The 27,486-nt window shown below is 35.5% G+C and overlaps 3 protein-coding genes and 1 long non-coding RNA gene across 12 annotated transcripts in view; 2 read left to right on the top strand and 2 right to left on the bottom strand.

Annotated features, from left to right (window-relative positions):
• Positions 1-2,413, bottom strand: part of LOC127834359 (histone deacetylase complex subunit SAP130-A-like) — a 42,598-nt gene extending 40,185 nt beyond the window's left edge. Inside the window, exon 1 of one of the 2 annotated variants that reach the window (XM_052360121.1) lies at positions 1,992-2,413. The gene's annotated coding sequence lies outside the window, so the exon portion shown is untranslated. The remainder of the gene's footprint in view (positions 1-1,991) is intronic. The other variant, XM_052360120.1, reaches the window with a different exon arrangement.
• An 8,173-nt stretch (positions 2,414-10,586) lies between these two features.
• On the top strand, positions 10,587-17,754 carry LOC127834362 (monocarboxylate transporter 14-like). 8 transcript variants are annotated; one of them, XM_052360131.1, is made up of 7 exons: positions 10,587-10,939; positions 12,245-12,319; positions 12,449-12,510; positions 13,826-13,969; positions 14,374-14,520; positions 15,777-17,009; positions 17,474-17,754. In XM_052360131.1, the coding sequence occupies exons 1-7, from the start codon at positions 10,917-10,919 to the stop codon at positions 17,638-17,640; spliced, it is 1,851 nt and encodes a 616-aa protein (XP_052216091.1). In that variant the 5' UTR covers positions 10,587-10,916; the 3' UTR covers positions 17,641-17,754. The 8 variants fall into 8 exon arrangements, with proteins under 8 accessions (XP_052216091.1, XP_052216089.1, XP_052216090.1 ...); XM_052360129.1 differs by lacking the exon at positions 12,449-12,510; XM_052360130.1 differs by lacking the exon at positions 12,245-12,319 and having other exon boundaries at positions 10,588-10,934.
• Positions 17,755-20,455: 2,701 nt separating this feature from the next.
• Positions 20,456-27,486, top strand: part of LOC127834361 (serine/threonine-protein phosphatase 2A regulatory subunit B'' subunit beta-like) — a 93,956-nt gene continuing 86,925 nt past the window's right edge. The window contains exon 1 of the mRNA XM_052360127.1: positions 20,456-20,655. The gene's annotated coding sequence lies outside the window, so the exon portion shown is untranslated. The remainder of the gene's footprint in view (positions 20,656-27,486) is intronic.
• On the bottom strand, positions 25,619-26,371 carry LOC127834370 (uncharacterized). The gene is made up of 3 exons (XR_008027879.1): positions 26,252-26,371; positions 25,943-26,096; positions 25,619-25,726 (listed from the first exon to the last, which is right to left on the bottom strand). It is a non-coding gene; the product is annotated as an uncharacterized LOC127834370 (long non-coding RNA).

Here is a 27,486-nt window from a genome sequence, read left to right on the forward strand (position 1 = left end):
AATAATGCTGATGTTATCCAAATCATGGTATAGTCTAAAACCCGTATGAGACCGGATCGGACTACGATTTGTTAAAAAGCGAAACAGCCGATGTCGTTTGCGGTTTTTCCCCAATTGGGATTTTTTTTCACCGGCAGGGGACTAAAAAGTTATTTATCCTCAAGAAACGAAAGCTAAGGAAGCTAAATATTTGCTTATGAAAATTTGCCAAAATTTCTTTTTTTCACATGTTTTTTTTCGTGGTACTTGCAGGCTTGGCGAAATTGCCGGTCCGTCGGTCCTGACCGGCAGATTTCCATTTGGTCCGACAGGTTTAACAAGAATTTTGGTCCTGGCGACCGGAAAATGTGAAATGAATGCAAACAAACCATATTTGTTTTCAAAGTTGAAAATTCAAAGAGCAAACCCCTTTGTACATCATGAAAATGAAATCGCTCATTGTTTTGATGTTTGCAATAGTTTGTTATGTACAATTAGCAAATCCGACTGGTTACACAACACCTACTTCAAACTCAGTCCCAAAATCGGCACCTGCGTTCTAACGAAAAGATTTTGATAGCTTTGACATTTTTCGAGTAGATAAGGACATTAAAATATGCATTTCTTTATGAAACATGGCTTTAAAAAGGTTGTTTATTAAAAAAAAATTATGTTCTAGTGATATCTTTATAACATGCACTCGTCATTGGTCTTCAAAAATGTTATCATTTGACATTGTACAAGTAAGTGTCCGTTAACTGCAATTTTATTTTCGATACTTCTTGTTACTTAAGTTTACGTTGTTTCAATGCCCAACTAAATATTATTGGTCAGTTAAGTATAGTTTGACCAATAAGATGCACTGTTACATATTTCGTTGGATGATCATCATCCAATATGTTGTTTTTATATATTTTTTTTTTCGGTCCAGCTAAATTTTCTCCGGACCGGCACATTTTCTGAAATGCCTGTCCGGTTGGCCGAAATATTTTTTCCAATTTCGCCAAGCCTGTACTGGTACTTTTCCCAGTTAGGAAAAATATCGACTGAATAGCTTCCTTACAACACAGCAATTTTGTTTGCCATATAGGGAAAAATTAGCACATTGTGAATTATGGGTCTTTTTAATTGCTTGGTATAAATTGCACAAATCCAATTTAAATATTTATTGACATGTAATATTTTAACTTGAAAAGCTCAGTTTCAGTTCTCATCTTATTTGTTCACTTGCAGACAATGCACTTTTTGACTAAATTCACAGAATGTTCCTTTCTTTCTGAATTTTTCAGACAGCCATTGGGAATTGTGTATGTGTTCCTCAATCACGAAAGTACCTCTTATGGGCACTTTATACAGAAGAAGAAAAACAATCCATGAAACAGAAGGACACAATTCCTGTCCCTTCATGTTTTGACAAAAACAATGCATGTGCCAAACCAAGGGATAGCCAGAATGAACAGGCAACAGTTCAGAAATCTTGTTTTTAGGCAGGAACTGTGAAAGTGAGGGGTTTATACAACAGTGGTGTTTTTTTAGGAATTAATTTATTGAATCCATAAATTAATTTCTACATGCACTTTTATTTGTGCGTAAAGACAACAATGTAAGATCTTACTGGAACACTTTTAGTAGATTTTTTTATTTAAAAAAAAAATCCGAAATAATTTTGGCAACGACCCAAAATAAAAAATAATCAATTTATCATAAATCATGATTGCTTAGCCTGATCATTATTGTATCATTTAACAGAAACGACATTTTCTCTATGGCACCATCCTTACGCGACTATCCAAACATGGCAACAAGAATGGGGTTAATAGCATTTTGGAATGTGAAATCAATGACGACAAACCATGTTTCGCATGTTTACGGTTTTACCCCACCACCATTTTCAACTGCTGCAGCATAACACAATATTTCTTAACGAACAACGAGCAGTAAACGGCTTAAAATATAATAAAATTGAAAAATCTGCATACCTTAGTGATATGAAATCATAATGAGCAACTTACATGCAAATCTGGCGTTTGACAGAGGCATATATCGCAAAAATGTCACAAAACTTATTCAATTGATATTTGGCTCTCCAAGTCTCGACGTCATGTATTTTCATTTTCGATTGGTTCATTGTAACCACGTGACGTTAGAAGTTCCGCATATTGGTTTTCGCTATCGATTAAAGCCTTTAGCAGAAGCCGAGTACCAAACAACACTGTAGCACCTGTTTTGGGAGTTATTAGGTCATATGCTGTAAACACGAAACATAGCTACCGATCATGGCGGTTTTGATATCTTTGCATGGTTAATTCAACGAGTTCATGTAAATGTACGTTTAAGGCTACACAAGCATTTCAAGAAACGAGAAAATCGAAAGAAATGTAATATCGCACAGTCTTTAAATGGCACTAGTAAAGTTGAGGTGTTTAAATTAGGTCAACTGGCCTTGTGGGTCAACTGGGTTAACAAAACTTGAAAATAACATGCCGTACCTTAACATTATGGCGTGGTGCGTTTGTCGACTTTGTATATACTAGGAATCCTCGGCGCATTTTGACTACGGCATACAGAGAGTTCTGGGTCCTTGTGAATGCGTCGGAGTAATTCGATATTCGTTTTGAACTTAGCGAAATGACCCATGTTGTTGTTCAGTTCATTAATTTATCAAAAATGCCATTCATACCGTCGCAAAACGAAACCCATATAATATTACATTTGGGGCCGTCCATAAAGTATGTCACGCTGTTTTTGACTATTTTTAACCCCCCCTCCCCCTTGTCACAAACTCACACTTTCGAACATATTTTTAAAAACTAATACCAATGTCAAATTTAATCTGAAACACAATTCACTATTAAACCGTATTAAAAATTAACTTAAAAGAACTTTCACATTATTAAATGACTTTAATACTAGAATAGTTAATTGTCAACAGTTGTCACAGTTTTTCATTGAATAACATAATTCAAAAATGTGCACTGTGGACATTATCCATGCATGGTGAAGTGAAGTGTTCATCCATTGTTACGACTTGCATCAATGAATAATTATCCATGTGTAAACCTCTAATAAAAAAGAAATTATAATTTAGATTTCTTTCAATCCTTTATTATTTAAAAAAGGAACAGTCCGATAAATTATTTCGTCAGTTACTAATGAAATCTGCGTGGAGGTTGTGCCAAGATGTCTATTGAAATTCGAACAACACATTCAGGAGATACACAATTTTTCTTATTTTGACATAAAACTTATTCAACTGTTTCACACATTTTTTAGAATTATTTTTAAATTCTACTAAAGAAATAATTAATAAATAAGAACTATTTTGTTGTTTTCTTAAATAAATGTGTGACATCACACATGGCTGGACCCACCCCCTCTCCCATGACACAAACTGTCACACCTTCTTACACCCCTTCCTCACATGGAGCGTGACATACTTTATGGACGGCCCCTTTTCTTGAAACATCAAAATAATTGACATATTCATAATATATTTAATGGGAATTATCCCATCCAAAAATTCACTTTTTATAATTATGCGGTTGCGTAAAATGGAGAACGTTTGTGTTTATATTTTTTTTAAACACATTAGCGTCATATAATGGTAATACTTTCGTTTGAAAATTGAAATCGCAATTATATTGGATTATATGGTAATGGATAGCGTTGGTACATGTATGTATCCAGCGATCAACACATTCGGTAGGGTTTACTAAAAAATTCATTGAAATAAAATTCGGACTTCCAACTGTATGATCTAGGACGTCCAAAATTAGAAGTCAGGACTTCCATCTTTCCAAAGCTAGTGGAAGCACTAAATATAATTGCCACCCACAAAATGTCACCTAAAATACTTCTAGTAAGGTAATCAATATGTTTACTGTTGTAATCTTCATGCATAGGTCATTGTTTTTATATCGTTCAATTTTCTTTTTATTTCATCTCTGATAGGTGTTTCTTGTTAGATTTATTTTTTAGCAATCGCATAAACAACAAAGGTATGTAATATGGATCCTTTACACCCATTATTGCTCCTTCTTCCTGTATTTGCGCGATGATGATCTGAAATATTAACTTTATGAGGCTATATTTTTAAATCTTTTTCTATAAAGAAGGAATGTAGTAGATACTTGTTAGTAGTTTCATTTCATCGTGCCTCAAAAAGTCGTAACTCTCTTGCTCTGGTATCTTTCCTACCATTCAGTAATTAAATGATAATTAGATTGAATGCGTTTTAATTCCCCTTTATTATTGTTTTATTTGAGTTACAATGCTATGAGGTTAATTTTTATTTACAATTAACTGTAACATGAATTTTGCTGGACCAAGTGTGAGGTTGAGCGCATTAAAACCGGTTTAAACCCCCAATGCTTTGCATTGACCGTTCCAAGGCGGTGACCCCAGCTTTATTCTTATTTGTGTTTATATTGTTTTGTATTGTGCTGTTTTGTACTGTTTGGGCAATTGGTCACTTGCCTTAAATAAAGGACCTACTGATTGTTTATGATAATAATTCAATACTGCTCCAGCAGCTGGAGTTTCACTTCTTTATATTGTGTGTACTTCAACGTATGATGTTTTTTATATATGTATTTTAACAACGATGAGCTTCGCATACTTTTTTTAAGTAAAAAAATTAACTATTCTGTTCCGTTTTTTTTTCTTGAAACGTCACACAGGTACTTAGGTCTCATTCGAAATTTCAACGCAACGAAGTTGGGCTTTAGGTCTGTACTCTATCACCCAGCTGTCATATCAGAAAAAAACAATCTTGAAGGTATCCAAGGGATCTAACAGTATCCGGTATGAATAACTATAATACTGCTAACTTTTTTTGCGACGCGGAAGAGCTTCTGCAATTAAATTAGAGGTTCGATATTAACGCATTCTGGGTTATGGATATTGTTATATCAGATCTATACACTGGTTCGAACTCTCTACCGGTATTATTAATCGTGATATGATTAAATGAGAGCACGTATGCATAAAAAATGTTGCTGTACGAACTATACATCTGGTTTGTTTAACAACTTTGAAATAAACGAGTATACCACATGAAGATTTCAATTTGCAAAATGTCAACAAACTTGTGCAGAGTCATCATATAGTTTAGTTAACAAGTTAGCATTTTTTTGTCATTCGACGTACGTGTAATTTTATTTTTATGGGAAACGCAAGCTTTGCGAAATCAGATGGTCTCTGGTTCTTAAATCCCGTGAACTTCTGGCACGAGACCAGTTAAGTTTGGTATGATGGTAACATTTCGAACTTGAACTGGTAACTCCGCTCAAAACAAAATGGGATATATGTGTGTCAATATCAACTAATATTTGGAAATAACCGATAAAATTATTTATCAGTCCCAATTGTCTTTTAAAGTCACTATGTTTGAGTACAGGATAAAGTACGGATCCTTACATTAATCAACCTTAAGCTCGTATTCAAAGGACTTGATAACCGTCAAAATATAAACATACAGGTATACACTAATAAAAGCATTCCGAAAAAAACAATATTTGCTTTTTTATTTTAAATTGTTTGTGCGTATAGTCGTGCTGATTAAAAATCATTAGAATACATGAAAACATGTACATATATTTACACAGTTTTTATCGTTTGGCTTTGTATAAATTACAGTTTCATAATACATTTCATGTAATTCCCAAAATATATCAGTTATAAAACTAGATTCTTAAAAGCCTCCGTAACAATCATGTTTGTGTATGAAAGACCCGGATAAGATTTTTTTGTAATCCTATTATGGGTATCCGTCACGTCCTCTTATTGCAACTATATAGTTCAATCGCAAGAACCGAAGAATGCGAATAGAAGAACCTCATCATCGACGGAAGACCGAAGACAACGTTCAAACTTGCTCTGATGTACCTAGTGACAGTCGATCAAACGAGTCAGAATTTCCGCGGATCCGTCCGGTTCGACGGAGTTAAATAAATTCCACTCAATACAAGCAAGACACTGTATAGCTAGAGGTGCAATTTCGAGACCCAAGAACAGCTGCAAATCTGGGTAGCACATCATCAAAACCAAAGCTGAGCGAGATGGGGCTGTCATCGGACGAAGTATGTTGAGAAATACATACCCAGATGGCGGCAAAATATTATTGCATTGTGGCCCATTTAAGGATGAATATGATAAGTTAGTATGTAAGTGTATACCCACATGCAGCCACCATATTGGAAAACGGGGTTTAATGCATGTGCGTAAAACAACGTCCCAGATGAGCCTTGCAGTCCGCGCATGTTAATCGAGGAAAAAACTCTCTGCCTAAGCTTAATTTTCGCTAAGAAAAGACTTCATTTAAACAAAAACTACCGTAAACGCGGCAAGTTTCGTCCCTGGTTAGCATTTTTGGACAGCACAGCCTAATATGAGGCGACACTTTACCGTTGTCAAAGAGCGTGGTTATTATATGATAACGGATTGAACATATAACAATATTTAACCATGTTTTAATAAAATCGAAGACCAGATTTCTTAATATTTACTTTGTTTGCTGTATTTTATAATATTATAATACTGTAATCACCTAGGTTCTACACGACATACTAATTGAAAAAAAACAACATTTTAGCTGATACTTTAAAAACGGACCAGAGACGTTCTACAAACGCTAAACACAAGTTTCCTGGAGACATGCCTCCGAACCTCCCTTATCTCCATCGACTGAAAACTGGATCATACGTTAACATATTATGATCTTTTATCTAAATGCGTAACTTACGCAAACTACTTAATGCATGCTGTATTTTGGAGCACACGTTCTTAAGTGTTTCATCCTTATTCTAACTATTCATGGAATTTCAAATAATATAAAACATAATCTGAAGATTAATATCAAAATAGTGTAGTTTGACACCCTTCTCTTGCCGCCCAAAATCGCTTGGTTAATGTTTGCCGTCACAAATGATAACGATATTACAGCCATAAAAACACCCGACGGTCTTCTGCAAGAAAATAGGAAAGATTCATCTGTCCTCTTTAAATAGGATAGTAAAACTACATAAAAAAGGGAGTTCAATTAAAAAAAAGAGCTGTGCAGTGAATAAAGGGGTTGTGCATTAAAACAAAGAGGAGAGAATTTAAGATATCTCGACAACCTCCGCGCCAACCTCCGCGCAGTGATTTGACGGGAACCAGCATAGCTGGATCAAATGTATGTGAGAGCAAGGAACGACAACTCTGCATGGAGATTGCTATTTCGAGTGAACGAGTTAGTTAGCCAATCAAATTTTGCGTAACATGTGCAAATATTTTGTACGCATGTATATAGCTGGACAAAGAGGGCTTTTACAGTGATGATTACTTCCCTTTGTATAAAGATCACCATGGACGACCATATGGTACAATTTGATTGGCTAACTAACTCGTGTCCGCTAGTTAGCTAAGTCGGGATCTCGAAATAGCTAAAATAGCTAAAATTCTCTCCTCTTATGTTTAATGCACCGCTCATTTTTTAATTGCACTCTTCCTTTATTTAGTTTTACACTTATCTTTTTTCTATCTCGTGGCCTCGACTAAGTAACTCGTAGCCACGTGTTAGTAAGTCGTGGCCTCGGGTTACTAAGTCGAGGCCACGAGATAGAAAAAAGAGCAGTGCAGTTTAAAGGGGCCTTTTCACAGATTTTGGCATTTTTTAACTTATTCATTAAATGCTTTATATCGATAAATGTAAACATTGGATCGTAAAAGCTCCAGTAAAAAATCAAGAATAAAATTAAAAAAAGGAAAAGAACATTGCCCGGACCAGGTTTCGAACCAGTGACCCCTGGAGTCCTGCCAGAGTCCTGAAGTAAAAACGCTTTAGCCTACTGAGCTATTCCGCCGAGTACATGTACTTGAAGTATTTTATACCTTATATAAGCAATCTTCGTAGTTTCGCCAAATTTAACGACAAAAACAGAACTCTCCAAATTATTCAATCGTTTCGCGTTGCAACGCTTTATAATTTTTAGGTTTTAAAATCGTCAAAAGATGCATATAATGGCTATATTAGACCATGGTAAATGTTCAGTATTACTGTTTCCTCACAAATATCATAACTAAAACGAAAATTTGCGAATCTGAAACAACTTTTTTCAATTTTGTCAATTTACCAAAGCGTGAAAAGATCCCTTTAAAAAGAGCAGCGAATGTCCCTTCTATGCCACCGTAGGAACGCTTTAGTAATATGAACTACTTTCTACATCGGAGGGATATATAACGATTTCGTGGAATGTAACCTTTACGTGTCGTAGTAACAAGTGTTCTATTCGTTCATGAACGTAAAACGTGTGCGCTGCGTGTACACTGTGTTTTATCAATTTACTTGTGTACCACAGCAGATAGAAGAAAAGTCTACACTGTTCATGTACACATGTTATTTCTTTTAATGTATTAACACTTCCCCAGTGTACTGTGATCTTTCGGAACGGTGTCATTGAAGACTAGATGTCGACTGAGTGATCTAGAGTTGTGACCAACTTTAAAGAAGCTTGTTCACTGATTGACGAAACATTAATTTTCCAACGTATTATCACATATTAAACAAGAATATCAGTGAAACTGATGGATGCTCCCCGATGATGCGCTTTGTCAATCTATGTGTTAATAACCACATAAAAATCTTTTATTAGCCTCGGTGACCTTGACCCATGTGACCTCAAACCTCATCAAAAGGTAGAGGCCCATGCAAGGTACCTACATGCCAAATATGAAAGAGATCGGTAAAGTATTGAAGGTGCTATTAGAAACTGTTACAAAAGCGTGACGGAAAATATATTAATAGCCTCTGTGACCTTGAGCTCAGTGACCTCAAACCTCATCAAAAGGTAGAGGTCCATGCAAGGTACCTGCATGCCAAATATGAAAGAAATCGGTAAAGTATTGAAGAAGCTATGAGAAACTGTAACAAAAGTGTGACGGAAAAATCTATAATTAGCCTCGGTGACCTTGAGCCCAATGTCCTCAAACCTCATCAAAAGGAATAGGTCCATGCAAGGTACCTACATGCCAAATATGAAAGAGATCGGTAAAGTATTGAAGGTGCTATGAGAAACTGTAACAAAAGAGTGACGTTAAAATATATTATTAGCCTCGGTTACCTTGACCTTGACCCCAATGACCTCAAACCTCATCAAAAGGTTGAGGTCCATGCAAGGTACCTACATGCCAAATATCAAAGAGATCGGTAAAGTATTGAAGGTGCTATGAAAAACTGTAACAAAAGTGACGGAAGTAAGGAAGGACAAACTAGCAACTATATATATGCTCCCCGAAAATTTTCGGGGAGCATAAAAATAAAAAACAACAATGTGTATCAGGGAGCTTTAAGGGAAATTTTATCAACTACCGGTATGCAGACAGAAATTTTAAACATGTCCAAACGTGACTGGTTAATCGAACACTTCACACATACCTTTAGTGTTCTAGTGTCACACGTATCGGACTTTTATTTTAGCGATTAGGGAATGGGGTTAAGCGTAATTAGTATAAAATAATAAAAAATCCGTTTATAAAACAAATTAACTTATAATTTTAGCGATATATAAACATACAATAGTCATTTAAACAGTATAAAATGCAACCCACGATCAAACGAACCGGTTGTCCCAGTGGTTAAAGCGACACCCTCAATCCAAAGATAAACAGTTTGATGCAAGGTGTTGTCCGAAATAATGCCGAAATCTTTGAAGAAGGCCGTTCAAGTCTTTAACAGTCCTCAGTACCAATTGTCACATCCCTTATTCGTCTTATAATTGTTTAAAACATTAACAAGCTGTTAAAAAAAACTTGCAACTGTTAAAAATGTATTTAAAGTAGCATTACTATTCAAAATCAACGAAAATTTCGTACAATTGTTCGTAAAATAAACTTAACCAATTAAAAATCAGTGTTCCTTATGGCAATTGCCGAAATTTCAACGTCAGATGTAGTTTGGTAAAATAGATGTTTGTAGATACAAAATGCTCGTTTTATTATTGTTTTGCATATCTGTTCATACGACACATGAACACTAAAATGGTGTTCGTGTGTCGTATGAATAGATATATCCGCGGGAATTAATTGTGGCCACAAATAAATAAAAAACGAGCATTTTGTATCTACATAAATCTATGTAATCATACCACATCTAGCGTTGAAATTTTGGCTATTGCTATAAGGAACACTGATTGTTAAGGTGTTAACTTTATGTTACGAAATACTTAACGAAATTTTCGTTGATTTTGAGCGTTATAGAGACTTTAAAACCCGCACACCACGTATCTACTTAGCTCAAAATAACGTAACTTGAGAAAAACAAAAAAGTATTTTTACAGCATTATTACAGATCATTAGGTCACACTACAATAGATTACTAGCCTTATTTCGCGCAAGACCATACAATGGCAAAACAGTTAGACAATCTAAAGTTGCTTTAAAAAAAGCTTGATCTCGAAAAGCCCAATTCAATCACCTACATGTAGATGGTTATGTAAGATAATCGGATTGTAATTAGAAAATTCATTTCAATGACATCACTCGAACTCTATAATGCATTAAAATAACACTAGAAAGAAACGCCACGATTCGTCCGTATCGGTCTTTCTCTGACGATAGTTTCATTAAAACGCATCCATATATAGCGAATCAAAAGCTATGTCAAGCGGATATGTTTGTTGTGTGTCCTTTAAAGAGAACGCGACCCAAAAGATAACGCTTTAAACTAACGCTGTACATTTAAAAGTCATCTTGTAGTAAAAAAAACTCAATGTAAAATTACTGGTATGTGAAGTGTTATCAAGTTATTTAAGTACCACTGCACACTAGTGTGTTGATATTTTAAATAAGAACATTTGATTACAGCTCATTGGAATGAACAGGGAAAATGGAAACACTCAACATAGAACGGCTTCTTTGGATTGTGTTAACAAGCAAACTGGACATCCGGTGGACAGGGGATGGTCCTGGGCGATTCTGTTAGGTTTTGTAATGCACATGTTTTAACCTTATATTAGCACATGGACTAAGTTAATAATTTTGATACATGTTGCGTCAGTTCATTTATTTGCATGTGTTTGTTATGTGTTTTGGCACTATCTTCCCAATAGACTCAAAAGGTTCACTGTCCCGATATCGATTTCTGAAGGAGTTGCCACCCTTGATCAAACGAAGCGAGAACGAAGCTGACGAGGTGGATGATGGGGTTACTTAAACAGATGGGGTAATCACGTGATAATCAAGATGGTGACGTCCATGCTGCGGCATGTATTTTTCGCCGTTTTGTACCCTTTACTACTTGCATTATTATTTATTAATTCCGCTCACTTTCCAGCAATATAAGAAACAAAGTTACCAGCGTTTATTTTGTATTATTATTCGCTCTACATATCGATTTTACTCGCTGCGAAGTTTATAAGCCTGATGACCTACTTGCAGCTTCACTAAGAGTATTCGCGAGGAGTATATTCGAGATATAAAGCAAATTTTAATAAGAAATAAACGCTAATCACCTTTTTTAGGTGCGTCATTTAACAAAATTAATAAAGGTCATATGCATACATCTGCTAAAAAGACTGTCTCGGCATAGACGTCGCCATCTTGACTAGATCACGTGATTACCTCCTGTATTAAAGAGGAATTAAAATGTATAGTGGATAAAATGTTCAAAATTTGTCCAAGACGTGTCTTATTTTAAGTAATTGAATTTTGTATATTTCAAATAATAATGTCTTTAATCTTTAGTTTATACGGCAAAATATATGTATTAAATGATCACAATGTTGCTACTTTTATAACGTTACTATGTCATCATGCTTTTGTTAATTGCAAAAATTAATTTGTAATCATACTTGATTCTCAAAGTTAATCGATTGTGGTTAATTTCTTTGCAGTTGACACAATAAATTAACAAAAGCAAACTGTGATGAACATGGTTAACATATCCTTTATAAGATTAATATCTTTCTATTTGTATGAGCTACAAAGACGAGATATGTCTTATCTGATATAAATTGCTTAGTAATATTTATATCGCATTACAGTTTCACATAGTACTAGTATGTGTGGTGCAAAGGACATTTCCCGAACGATCGAATAAAAAGACTACTTTCGTGTACAACCATTACATATTCCTTTTTGCATGGTTTAAGAAATTATGTTTTAAAGTAAAAATATGTCCCTTGCTGAAATTTGTTTCTATTAAAACGAAAACAAAAGCGATGATACATTAACTTATAAATGAATGTTTTGTAAATTATACTGGAGCATTGATGCGTTGTTGTTGTAGGCTCGCGGAACTTCGTGTTGATCAACATCGACATCTACAGACTCACTCTCTTACACTGCAGTTCAATACATTCATGTATGTTGAAGCACGAATGACAACTCTGCTAGGAGAATGCTACATACTTATTCATAGAAAAATAAATCTCATTGATTACTCAAACCACGTGTTGATTGTATTATTCTAATATATTATCTATTATTTTAGCCTTTTGGATCGTGAAGCTGTTGTCGACGACACCCACTGTTGCATACCTAATAAATACTCGGGTATTAATAGTTTCATAGTTTTAATAGTTTATTGGCAATCCGGCATTCAACCTTTGACCAAGTATTTTTTATAAGAAAGCAATATAGACAAGACAGGGAATTTTCGAAATAACATATTTAAAGATAACCATATTTAACAATCGGGCACGCTTACATGACAACAAATAATATATAAGACTATTTAAGACACGTATGTGTCTAAACATGCAAATTTACAGCAGCTAAACAATTTGCTTTCTCAAATCTAAGTTTGAACGCTTCCACCAAAATTGTGCAATAACTTTGAGCTTTAGAACATTTGTGAAAGACATCATGGTTGTGTTTTTACAAGTATAGGTCAGGATATCATGATATTATGTTTTATAAACGATTCATTATATAATGGACAACACAGTAACAAGTGATATTCTGATTCACATATATTTCGGTTACAAAGTTTTCTCTTCCATTCTTATCGGGCTATCCTATTATATATTCAAACTTATATTTCAAGATAATTGGATCTTAGCGTAAATTTGCTCATTTATATTATGGAATTTTAATTGGATATGCAATCAATCGAGGTATTTTTCATATTCGAAAGTTTGTTTAATTTAAATATAATTCCATTTGGTCTGTGAAGCCGATGTATCATCTTATTCTTGTACAAATGAAATCTTTCAGCCTGTGTCTTATCATTTATCCAATGCCCATGTTAATTCAGATGTATTAATCATAAATAGCCAAAGCCAAAGTTGTCTTAAATTGAAATCAAAGCTTGGCACCATAAATTATTGTTTGTACAATTGAATTGGTAAAAATATTCATTCCATAAATACATATAACATTGCATCTTGGTTACTTACAATTTTAATCCAACAATAAAACGTTAATGCACTATGTTTTCATATAACGGCTAAAGAGAATAAACACAATTCAGCAAGCAAAAGCATAGATAAAAGAAGATTGTTTTACACATAGAATTTTTTTAAATGTATAATGCAATTTATCCATATCAGAGTTGCCATAAATCCCCCACATTTCTGAACCATAGAGTATGATTGGCGCTGGTAAACAATCGAACAGCGCTAGTTTTGTTTTGACAGCTAATATGACACGGCTAAAATAGATACAAGATGATGATAAGCTCTAAGTTCATGTCGAGTTTTTATATTTTTGAAATATTTGACATATTTCCAGTGTAGTTGAATTTTATACCCAAGTAACCAAAATTATCGACAATTTCAATGAACACGTCATTTAGTGACCACGAATCCAATAGTATGAATTCGCCTCATTGGATAAATGTAATCACGTGATACGAATATCGTTTCAGCCTCATGGATCATCATGTTGATTGTCCTCGGCTCGTACCGGTCATACGGCATCTTCTTCATGGCCGTCCAGGAGAGATTTCAGTCGGAGGCGTCAGTCACTGCGCTCATCGGCAGTATGTTGAACGCCTCGTACAGCGTCACAAGTAAGAATACTGTATACATTTAGAAGCAATAAAAGCTTTACAATATGCGTGTAAAATACATGCACAGTAGTCTCTGTTATTATAAAACCCCGCTAAGAAGACCACTCAAGGGGCTTTTGCACATCGCCATTTCCATTTCCAACCGTGCTCACTTTTTGTTTTTAGTACAGTACAAAAACATGTCCATTATGAGCTTTCTTACTATCACACCGTCATTTTATTATAAGTTTAATGACGTTTATTGCATCCCCATTTCATTTTAAGTGTAACAATATTGTGTTTACCACATTGCCATTTTCATCATATTTTATTATGCTCTCTACATTTTTTTCTTTGAGATCGTTAGTTTGTTCTTCATCTTCATGCCCTTTTTGAGCTTAATTACTCGCTTCTATCCCTTTAAGGTATTATAGTCTCAACGATCGGTATGAAGTATCTTAGCCATCGACAGCTCGTTTCCATTGGCGGCGTTCTATTGTCCGCCATTTACATTCTTACGGCCTACTCCTCATCGGTGCAGTTTACAATCACATGGCTTGGATTTGTCGCAGGTTTGTGATGTGTAAGCATGTAACTAACACTACCAGTAGTAAGAGTCAATTACCATTGTTGGATACAAATTCGCTGCGCATCTGTGTTTTATAGTGGCCGATTTCTGCCAGATCGTTAAAAAGTCGCAAATACGACAGCACGCCAGAACGACGAAAAGGGCGACAAGGGGTAAATCGCCATATTTGTTTGTGCAAATTTTATGAAGTACACGTTTGTAATAAAAAATCGACAAAACGCTTGTGACAATGTACACGCAAGCAACAAAACATAGTCAAAGTGCATCAATACAATATGAATACATGTTAATAGACATAAAATTCGATGACAAATGTACAAACGTGTATTATTAAACAGCGCTATGAAGGAACAAATAAGTAATTAATGTGAATCTGTTTCAGTTTTCATTCAATATTTTTTACTATGCATCAGATAAGTGTATTTTTTCCTCACGGAGTTTCATGGCATCGACAAACTTTATAAGAACTATCACGAGTATTGATAGATAGAATTTGATTGAAATACAAACGTTCTGAATTTGAAGTAAAGAATACAATATAATCAATTAATACCAACATTTATCTAGATAATAAACGTATATCTTTTCCGGAAAATTATAAATATCGGTACAATCATTCATGTCAGGAATACAATAAAAAAGGGTGATAATGGCTGACCATGTTTTACTCATTAAGTAACTTAAAAAACTTCTGAATATAACTTTATTTATTTTTTATCACACGGTTTTACATTCTGATATACTGACTTTATCATCTTCGACATTTTACAAATCATCCCTGTGTGTGCTAATTTAATACACAAAGCTTCGTGTATAAAAGTACCAAACGCCGTATACGTTTTTATGTATGTTTTACAATAATGTTCTATATTAAAGTATGCGCGACAAAAATCAATCGTGCAACAAATACCTCTAAATCCGAATGGCGTTGTATTAAATATATATTCGTGCTTGTTTGTTTTTAAAAGTTTTATGAAATTCTGTCTGGTAGCTCGTGTTATTATTTTTTCTTCCACTGTTTGTTTATTTTTTATTTTATTTTTTTAAATTCTATCTTTTCGTGATATAAGAATATGCAATAAAAATGCTAACAAGCCACGTGTATCGTATAACACATTTTAAAGTCCTTTTACCCTAGACATTCGTAACATAATGTTTAAAGCTCGTATTGTGTTTTCGTTGATCATCATTTCAACGGTTCTTTATTGACGCCTTCACTTAAAATTGGTATCGTTTCAGGTATCGGTCAAGGTTTTATAATGGCACCAACAACCTCATTGCTGGGTCTTTATTTCGAGAAATATCGCAGCCTTGCAAATGCAATCAGCGTGTCGGGCGGAGGTGTAGGCTCTCTTCTGTTTTCACTAATTATCCGACAACTTCTCAACACATACGGCTTCACGGGGACAATGCTTATCATCGCTGGAATGAATCTGAACATTTTTGTTGCTGCCGCCCTCATGCGACCGCCTTCGCTTTTTATGGAGAGTGTTACCAGTTGTTATAAGAAACATTTAACATCAAACCAAAATGAAAATGAAATAAAACCCATGCCAAATGAATGCCCGGTTAAAGACGTTGACGTTACTACGTCTTCATCCATTGCTGGAATAGGTGTCTACACTCTAGTGGAAAAGCATTCTAGTAAAACAAATCAGCCTGTTGAAGGATTACCTACCAAAGACCACGAATCACCCCTCCTTGGTTACACGCCATCCGAAATAACTGTAGGTGCGATGCAAGCGCGAGGACTTCGAAACAGGACTTTGTCCGAAAGGAGCAAGCTGAGCTTTGCGCAGAAAACGACAGGTTCGCTTTCGATTTTAAATTCGTCAAATTTAGGGCTGTATACGAGCACTGAATTATCGGTTTCATCTATGCTGGACCTAAGAAGCAACCATAAAGCCGACGAGAAGTCGTTGGAAGCAAACGCAAAAGGCGTAGATGGTGCATATAATTCTGACAATAAAACACGTCAAAGCTGCACGTACTGTCCGCGTTTCGGTGTATTGAGATGCGATATTATGAGAAGAATTCCGTTCCTGATATTTCTGTCGTGCGCTTGCGGCATTGTGCTAATAGCTAGCATACAGATCTTCCTTCCACCGCATGCATTGGATTCTGGATTGACCGCGAGAGAATGCGATTTTCTCATAACGGTAATAGGTTTCATTGACCTATTCGCCGTACTTGGATGGGGCTTCTTTGCAGACAGACATATCATCCGCAGACATAAACTCATTTCATTGGCTGTGATTGCGCTATCAATCGCGACATTCTGTATTCCAGCGCTTTCTACGAAACCTGGGCTTATAGCATATAGCGTGATTTACGGTATATTTATTCGGGTGTACTTCAGCCTGTACCCGGTGTTGCTAGTGGATATTCTAGGAGTGGAAAACCTTGGGCGAGGATTTGGAGTGGTGGCACTGGTCACCACCGTTTTCCCGGCTGTCGTGCAACCATTCATAGGTAAACACCAAACATGACAATCAACATATACAGTCTTCGCAGTGTTGTGTTGGTATAAAATAAAGCCACGCACGGAACAAAATCTGCTTTGAGATTTTGCAATCGAGATGAAAATGTAACACGTTGCAAACGACTTATAAAGAATGTAAATATAAGGTCAAAAGTATAAATAAAAGTTAAATGCAAAGTTTAGGGAACGTATGGCATCCACGTAAGGTATTCATTTTTATGTTTTGGGCAGCCATCAAATGCTTTATACGCATCTGCCACCATGTATCTCAGTTGACTGGGCAATGACTGAGTGCTTAGTTTCGCATGATCTCGACATATAAGGGATTGCTTCATGTTGACCACAGCAGGACGTCAGTCCAATTGATTTATTGATGTATTTATTTAATACATTGTTTGGGGGCTTGGGTAAAATAAAGAAGGATTTAACTAGATCTGTATAACCCCTGTTGCAGGGTTTCTGAGGGACTCCACTCAGTCGTTTATACCCGGTCTGTTGTTGATTGCCTCCATGTCTACCGCTGGGGCCCTTGGACTGTTAACCCTTCCTCTCGGGGAGAAATGTGAACGACAAAGGAACATGAGAGAAAACGGCGTCGCTGTTGACGGAGAACAAGCATAAGCGTAATCCTCGGCATAGAGATGAACATTGAAAAGATCTGACATTATGTTGTTACGATTAACACACTTGTACAATATTTGTTTATCTTTGCAATAAATATTGAGAAAGGTTCAAGTTCATTTGTTCAATTTCTTTTTACATTTACAATATGAAAACCATCTTTATTAAGAACATCCAGTATTTGAACATGTGTGTAACATTTGATAGGCATTTTTTTTTGTAGCCATTAAAAATATTGACATTTGCACAAATTAAAGCATTCCGAAAACATCCACAAGTTGTACTTTTTTAAGTCTTATGTTTTTTGTTAATAAAGTCTTGATGATCAAATAATCCTTAAAAATACATAAAAGCATGTTCACGTTTTCGATTTGTCAAATTACAAGATCATAATACATTTCACTTGGCCCAAAAAATATTTCAGCGATGAGATTCTTTAAAGACTGTATCTCACGGGAATGCTGAAATAGTCATTTTGTGTATGGAAGACCCCGATAAGAACATAACGTGAAAGTTTTTTGTAGACTAAGCATTAATATCCGTCACAATACCTAGACCTTGTCACCTGAAATGATCAACGGCGTCAGAACCACGACCGTACCACCATCAGCACGTCTTCTTATTGCAACTAAATATTACAGTCACAAGAACGCGGCCAGCGCGCAGTATCAACGTGGAAGAACCGCATCATCGACGGAACACCGAAAACAACGTTCAAACTTTCTATGATGCACAAAGTGATAGTCGCATGGCCGACCGAACAAGTAAGCATTTCCGCTGATTAAAAAGAAAGAACGCCTTAGATTTGATAATTTGTGACAAAGCCTAATGAACGTTTTATAATGCACCAGCTTGGATGCCTGTCCCGTTCGACGGAGTTAAATTAATTCCACTCTAAACAAGCAAGACTTGGATAGCAGGGGTGCATGTACGAGACCAAAGAACAGCTGCAGATCTGGGCAGTACATCACCAAAACCAAAGCTGAGCGAGATGGGACTGTCATCGGACAAAGTATGTTAAGAATAACATTCCCGGATGGCGGCAAAGTATTAATGCAGTATGTTCTTCTAAGAATGATTATGATAAGTATTAAGTGTATACCCAATGCAGCCAACATCTGGGAAAACGGGGTTAAATGCATGCGCGTAAAACATCGTCCCAGATATATACATTAAATACTAGTATACAAATATGAAACTTGACAATTATATATACACATCATTTGTTTGCTGCTTTTTCAATTACAAAAGGTGAGGTTAAGTTTAAGACATAAAACCTGGCTTGACCCCCCCCCCATGACACAAACTGTCACACTTTCCTACACCCCTCATCCCCCGACCCCCAGGACCGTGACGTACTTTATGGACGGTCTTTTTTCTTTTTTTTTGGTAAAAACATGGAGGGTGTACATAAATTATATTAGAAGATATAAGTTGACTAAAGATTCATCGTAGTATTCACTGTATAATAATGTGTGTATGTGCAATGAATTAAATACCACAATGTCTGTACGGAGGAAAAAATAAATAACGTTAACAAATTAAGACATTTTTAGATTTTAAATTTACTTATTTTGCGTAAATGTCTGATTTTAACTCTTATATAACACTTACCGGTAACGTCGAAAATCGTTTGTTATGATATCGTCATTACTAACTATTAATATCAGTTTCAATTTAAATCGATTAATAAAAAATCAATACCACACGTAAGCATATCACTACTATGTTGATTCGACATCTTTTAGCGGTCATTCGACAAAAGATCATTTATTTTTTGCATATGTACCCCGTTCTTTAAAAATATTAATGCATGTGCGTGAAGTGTCGTCCCAGATAAGCATGTGCCGTCCGCATAGGCTAATCAGGGATGACACTTTACCCACATGCATTGAAGCAAATTTCTTAGAATGAGATTAATATAATTCAGTGGGGTAGTAAGATGCATGTATTATGCCGATGCAATCTAGTGAGGTCCGGGGCATGCCTCCAGAAAAAAATGTTTTCCACATGTAGTCTTAAGTTTTAACACGCAATAACGCGATTGATAACGTTATAAATACTAAGTTTACTTAAATGTTTTACCATCAAAACATATGTGCATCATGTGCAGATTATCATATTATAAGTAAGTCGAACAATTAAGGAGTGAAGATCGAGAAATCTGATCTTGGATCATAGAAAAGCACAGTGTCCGTTCACTTCGTTTTGATATTATTGACACTTGTTTTGTGAAAATGGGGTATAATTCCTCAGCGTAAAGTGTCACTCCAGATAAGTCTGTGCAGTCTTCACATGTTAATCAGAGACGACATATTCCGCTTTAATGTTAGGCATATTTTGCGTTAAAAGGAATTCTCTTCTTAGCGGGTAATCAGTTTGGACGTTAATTTCCATATGCGCATGCATTTAGTCCATCTTTTCACTGAAAGTTTTTTGTATATATATATATATGTATACTTACTAATTTCACTCATCCTTACAGCGACATAATGCAACAACTTTTTGTCTTTATCTATATACTGGTATATGTATTTCGCAAAAAAACAAACATGCCACGACAGTCCTATCTCGCTCAGCTTTATATATTTATTTTTTTAATTCTGGACTGCCACGATTTCCAGATGTTCTGAAGTCTTGCAAATGTACACTCTCTTTCACTGCGGTTCATTACATTCATGTATGTTGAGGCACGAACGACAACTCTGCTAGGAGAATGGCTAATGTACCCTAGCGGTCCGTTTGGTCCGTTTCGACCACTGGCCGTTATATTATGGGACCAGCTTGACTCCTCAAGGTTTTGACCATGCGGTTATCTTCGAATGTCTTCCTTGATAGAACAAAAAGTTGTAACGAAGGGCGCCAATAAATAACAATTTCCCTTTATTTAACATTCTCTGTACACATGTTTAGACAACAATTTATACCGTTTTTATTTCCTGATTGACTCCATATCTTTGCCGAAATGTCATAGGTGAATTGGCCCATGTGGAGAAACGATTGACAGCTCGTCAGGTCTGTTCTTGTTTTGCATTGGTTTGTCACTTTATGGTTTAAACACTATTTAGTTTATTGAAATGTAAGCAATACATTACAAACATACAAACTATATTTGAAAAATATGCTAGGCATGTAGAATTGCAGTATTGTTTAACATAAAGGCTGTTAAATACAATTGGACAGAATTGAGAAGGAAGCTCGAGCCAGTCGAGGCTTATACTATGTCTCTCTTTTGTCACTTTATCAGTTTGTATTTTTAAACGTCGTTTCAATATATAGGATATAGTCTTATTCTTCTTAGTTTTGGCTATCATCACTTAAATGCCACATTTCATACTTTTTTGTACATTTCATTTTTGCACAGCATCATGATTTGGAAAATCCTCGTGGCAAAGTCTACCAGGATTTGACAGGAACAACTAAAGAATGCAATTTAATGCAGTCTACTATTTCAAACATGACACAATACATTTTATCTTATGAAGTAAGCTTGACTGTACAGGTCTAATCAGTACTATAGTCCATATAAATGTACTCTCAGAGCCTTTGATAATTTTTGCTATGGCAACTCTGGGAGTAATCATTACACAATCGCAGTTCTGCTCACAGATTTTGTGCTCATTGGTCTCCAATTAAGGAAAGCAATGAATAAACTTAAAGAACACATTGAATTTACCTGAATGGTAGCCTACAGGCGTTATCCTTTACATGCAACCTAAAAAAGCAAGACGATATTCAACACACTATTTTTGCTGACATTTTCATTTTGAAATTTCGAACAGTGTAAATAAAAGACAACTTTTCGACATTGTTATTGACTTGGTTACATAAAAAATTACAATGAGCATAAGATTGGTGAACTGCAACCTAACTGATATGATTATTAGACCAGGGTTGTCATTATTAACCGATTGCCGATCGAACTCATCGGTTAAAATCGCCAGAAAATCGGTTGTTTTTCCCGAATCTTTAAAATTGCGATCGGAAGTTTGTATCATGCAAACCTAAAATAATTGACGAGGAATAAACGTACTATAGTAGAGCGACGCCCGGTCATTCAGTCAGTCCATTAACTCCGCCTAAGAGCTACTGTTTTCAATGAATTTCTCAGCGAGTGGCCAATATTGATTTTTTTCAGCTGTCAATCAAATTCTTCTTGGTAAGAACGTCAACCAATCAGCGCTCGGGCAGCCGAATACACGCCGACTCCACGTGAAATTGTATCAAATAGCTGTACATTTGACAGATTATTACTGACCGTATCTCAACAAATGCTGCACTGTAGAGCGTAATTAACTAGTTTTTTAAGTTAGAGAAAAAGTTTCCACATATTAAAAAAATCATATTAAAAAATGCTCTCTAATTTTCTACCATGCGACCTCTGCGCTACGAAGTTGTTATTCAGCATCTAAATATTAAAGTCCACGCTTTCTCCAAGGAAGAATGACGTGATGTTATACATGAAGTCTAACTTTGGCATGATTTTAATCTGTACATGAAAAACACGAGAAATGTGTCTCTGTTGCTAGAATTTTCTTAATTTTCCATGAATAATGAAATCTGAAAATGATTTCGGATAACACATTTAATTATACGCATTTGAAAATACTTCAATTAAATAATGCATTTTGTTATACAAATGGTCATAACACATAATGTAATAAGTAGGTAACTAACGTGTTTTGAGATTGACAAACTATGCATACATATAGGTCTACATGCATGAATGATCTGACAAGTTATACCACGATCCGGAATGAAAAGTACTCGGTAAAATTTAAAGAAAGGCGCGTTTTTATTTTCAGAAATTCACTTTCACTTTCGCAAACTTTTCTGAAAGGAGGTACCGTACATGTAACAGTTTAGATTGAGTGTTTGACTTGTCGTTATTACTAAATATAAACGGTTCTCAATGCTCTCAAATCGCGTCACGTGATTCACGCATGCTCAATCGGAATTTCCTAATCCCACAATTCAATTTGTAAATGCACTTGCGCTAAATGGCGGACGACATTCATCGTCAACATTGGGCGTAATTTGGTTTTAAAAAAAAGAAATCGTAATAATACTGGATTATCGGGTAATGGATATTATTGGAACATGCAAAGATCTATAAATATAATATGTTTTTACATTGTACAGTATACTAAAAATGTGAAAATCTTAAAATTCGCTATTCTTTTTAGACCTCATTTTAACTTTTTATGCTCTGAGAATAGCAGTATTTTGTCCCTAAAATGTCTATAATTCGTTTTCGGTCGGGGGGCTTCGCCCACCTGACCTCCCTACCAGGGCCTTGCCCTGGACCTACAAGGAGGCCTAGGTGGCCCCCTTGACACCCGGCCGAATCGGTTACTTTTCCAAAAAAATCCTTTGTTTACAATCATAATGACAACCCTGTTAGACTATATCTCAATTTTATTTTTTTACACAACCTACAAAATAAATTACCATAATTTATATGATTTTTATCCAAAATGGCCAGGAAAACCCATTTTGTGACTATTTGTTGATACAAAAAATCCCAATTTGGTCCTTTTTGTCTATAAACAAATTCTCAAATTTGTCACTTTTATCAGGGCCAAAACACCCTTTTTGGGGAAGGGACCTCAGCCTTTTTAGGGGAAAAATAGCGCGATTTTTCTTATTTGGAGAAAATAAAAATGAAACGTAATATTCCAAAAATATCCACATGACTGAAAATCTTTTAAGTCATAATAGCCTTTAAATGTAATATATTTATAGCTTTTGAATTCATCTTGTTCCGTCATTCGCTGATTGGTCACAAACAACAAAATTACTTCATGCTAATTCGATCAATACGCATACCCCTCTAGGAGAATAATACAGGAGGTAATGAAAGGCATATTCAACCAATATGAATACCCCCTTCCCCTAGGAGACTTTTTACCGCTCTGGGTTTTTCCAGCCTAATAGATGGCTCAACAAGTAAACAATATACTGGTGTGGGTCGTTTAAAGTTGCCAAGGTTTCACTGGTGTTGGTTGTCTGAGAATATTAAGGTTTAAGCAGTATTTTATGGCTAAAGATACCAAGGTTTCACATGTATTGTTTTTCTGAAAATACCAAGGTTTCACATTTATGGTAAGCAAGAAAATACCAAAGTTTCACCAGTATTATTTTTATTGAAATACCAAGGTTTCACAGGTATTGTTTGTCGGAAAATTCAAAAGTTTCACTGGTAGTGTTTGTCTGAAAATACCAAGGCTTTACAGCTATTGTTCTTTTGAAAAATCCAATGTTTTACAGGTATGGTCAGTCAGAAAATATCAAAGTTTCACATGTATGGTATGTCAGAAAATACCAAGGTGTCACAAGTATGGTTAGTCAGAAAATACGGGTATTGTTTGTCTGAAAATACCAAGGTTTCAAAGGTATTGTTAGTCTTAAAATACAAAGGTCTCACAGGTATTGTTTGTTTGAAAATAAAAAGGTTTCACAGGTATGGTTAGTCTGAAATCACCAAGGTTCCACAGGTATCATTAGTAATAAACACCAAGATTTTACTGGTATTTTTAAAATGAAAATACCAAGGTTCCACTTATATCGTTAAAATGAAATTACCAACATGTTCACAGGTAGTGTTAGTAATAAAATACTGAGGTTTCACATTAATGGTTAGCCGGCTTGGCGAAATTGCCAGTCCGCCGGTCCTGACTGGCAGATTTCCATTTGGACCTGGCAACGGGCAAAATATGAATTGAATGCAAACAATTTTATTTTTTTTAAAGTTTAAAATTCGAAGAGCAAACCCCTTACTACATCATGAAAATGAAATCGCTCATTGTTTTGATGTTTGCAATAAGTTTGGTAAGTACAATTAGCAAATCCAACTGGTTACACAACACCTACTTCAAACTCAATCGCAAAATCGGCAACTGCGTTCTGTCAAAAAAGATCTTGATAGCTTTGACATATTTTTCGAGTAGATAAGGAAATTAAAAATATGAATTTCTTTATGAAGCATGGCTTTAAAATGGTTGTTTATTAAATATAAACGATGTTCTAGTGATATCTTTATAACATGTACTCGTCATAGGTCTCCAAAAATAATTATCGTTTTACATTGTACAAGTTAGTGTCCGTTAACCGCAATTGTATTTTCGATACTTCTTCTTACTTTAGTCAACATTGTTGTAATCCCTTATTTCAAAAGGGAGATTAATAAACTGTGTGACACTGAAGAAGATATGGAAATTGAAGAATATTGGGGGCAATTGCACTTTACCGGTACGTACGTAAGCGCAACACCCAACAGGCAACACCTACACCTTTCACCTAACGCAACACCTAATAATCCTTTTTATCATAAATATTTCCTTAGTATCGGAGGCTACCGCCCCAAAAAAAACGCTTTGCCTATAGTGGTAAACAACTGCGGACCGGTAAGGTGCAATCTAGCTGAAAAGTGTCCAGACTATCAAGACAAATTGATGGACATCAAAAACTGATTTCTTATTAGGATAAAGCACTGGCAGTGGCTTGTTGAGCTAAAATAAAGGGTTAATGTTAATGTACATAGTTGGGTTGTTGTTTTTTTCGGTCTGGCTAAATTTTATCCAGACCGGCACATTTTCTGAAATGCCTTTCCGGATGACTGGCAAATTTGTCCAATTTTGCCAAGCCTGGGTTAGTCAGAAAATACCAAGGTTTTAAAGGTATGGTTAGTCTGAAAATACCAAGGTTTTACGGGTCAAGTTGGTCAATATAAATTGCTGCATAAATGTATAGTTAAAAGACTAATAAAGAGTAACAATTGGGAATTAAATTACCAAAAACTGATCAGTACTTACCAGCTATGTTACAAAGGGACCATACTCAAACAGTCATTGAAATTCAGATTTAAATCTACAAGCAAGTCGGGCTAGTACTATGGGAATTTGAACAAGCCCGAGTCAGATTTTACTAGCCCAAACATTTTTGTTAAAATTGCAGATAAACATAACATAAAACATCCAAAGAAGCATTCATTTATTCAATCTTTAGAATACAATACAAATCTCTTATTAATTTCATCACCATCCAAGTTAGCTTCCTCGTCATCTGAGCCAGCCTCTTTCGGATCCTGAAATAAGAAGAAATTAATTTCACAAACGGATTTCAATCTAATCACAATTATAAATATATACATAAAGTTTAGGTAAAAAATTAGCAGATATTTATCCCATCTATCCATGTGAAAGAGAGAGCAAACCTAGTGAACCACCAGAAAATATATAAGCAATTAAGTGCCAGGTTATTCTACAAAAAGCCAGTTAACAAATGCGTCAATCACAGTTACCTCAGATAAGCATTCCTCAACGACGTACTTGAATGACAACTGTTCGGCCATCATTCTATACATAGATGGTGACGTCACTACGTTATTGTCACCTCTATTCTTAGACGCATCACATTCCCCTGGTTTGGGGAATTATGCTTCCGCCAAAATGGTTCTGCGTAGGAATGAAAAAGTTAATAATGAAAGAAAAACCGTTCTTTATTGTGTGTTTAAAACGTAATGTTGTTTAAAGAAATGTTATTTGATTATGTTAAAATGTGATTTTTAATCTCTATCCAGACTGATAGCGATTATTAGAAGTATGATTACCTGACCTTCTTTCGCTTTTCACTTGTAAAAGAAGTGCTACCCACAATTCCTTTCGCGTAAGTACACAGGTCAGTAAGACCGGTGTGTACAAAATGGTTCGGCCATTACTCTCTGTGTCCCAAATGCAACGCAAAACATTTATTGTACATAATAGCAATCCGGGAACCACAAAACCATGCGCTGTATGCGCAGTGATTGCCCAGCACGTGTGTGCAGTGTGTTAAAACATAAGCGGTTGTTGATTTAAGCTGCTCAAATCTTTGTTTACAAATATTGAAAATGAAAGCGGAACTCGTTTTCTGTTTAATGAATTGTACAAGCACGTCGGGCTTGTAATATTGGATTTCCTACAAGCCCGAAAGAAAAAATACTAGTTTTTTGCTGTCGGGCTAGTGCGAATTTCGACGACTGCTCAAATGTAATCGACTGATTCGAAAAAGATGCCAAAATAGTTGCCTTTGAAAAAGTATCTATTTTGGACAATGATTTGACTACCTCCCAATACTATATTTGACAGGGTTTCATAATATCTAGATCTAGTGATGATGTTTGTGGAGCGATCAGATATTTGGTGACTGGTGGAATAATGACATAATTCAGGGCCCTTAATCTATCAAATCTGCCGCCGAATTTCGGTGGCAGTCCCCCACATGAAAAGAATCCTTTTTTCCCTTTTGGGGGGAAAAATTCCCCCTAAAAAAAATATAAAAAATTTTTTTTTTTTTTTTTTTAATAGAAAGATATGTCTCATGATTATTATATCTCAATTCTATTTCAATTTAATCTTTTTAAACATATTAAATTATGAAAAATGCAATATAGTGCAAACATGTACAAATGAAATAATGAGAGAGTAAGTAAAAAATCCCCCAAAAAGGGAAACACCGCGAAAATTCCCCCTCCTAAGGGCTGCGGACCCCTTCCCCCAAAGTAGTGAGGGCCCTGTAATTATCCCCACGTCTTTTGGAGAAAAAGTGGGGATATTGTGGTTATCTCCGTCTTCCGTCCCTCCTTCCGTCCTGGCCACTATCTCCTCTTACACTATAAGCACTAGAACCTTAAAACTTACACACATGGTAGCTATGAGCATATGTGCGACCCTGCACTTTTTGGAATTTTGATCTGACCCCTGGGTCAAAAGTTATGGGGGGTGGGGCCGGGTCAGAGATTTTCACTCATTTTTAGCTCACCTGAGCACAACGTGCTCATGGTGAGCTTTTGTGATCGCCTTTTGT

The sequence above is a fragment of the Dreissena polymorpha genome, chromosome 6, assembly GCF_020536995.1.
Source record: "Dreissena polymorpha isolate Duluth1 chromosome 6, UMN_Dpol_1.0, whole genome shotgun sequence".
Taxonomy (NCBI): domain Eukaryota; kingdom Metazoa; phylum Mollusca; class Bivalvia; order Myida; family Dreissenidae; genus Dreissena; species Dreissena polymorpha.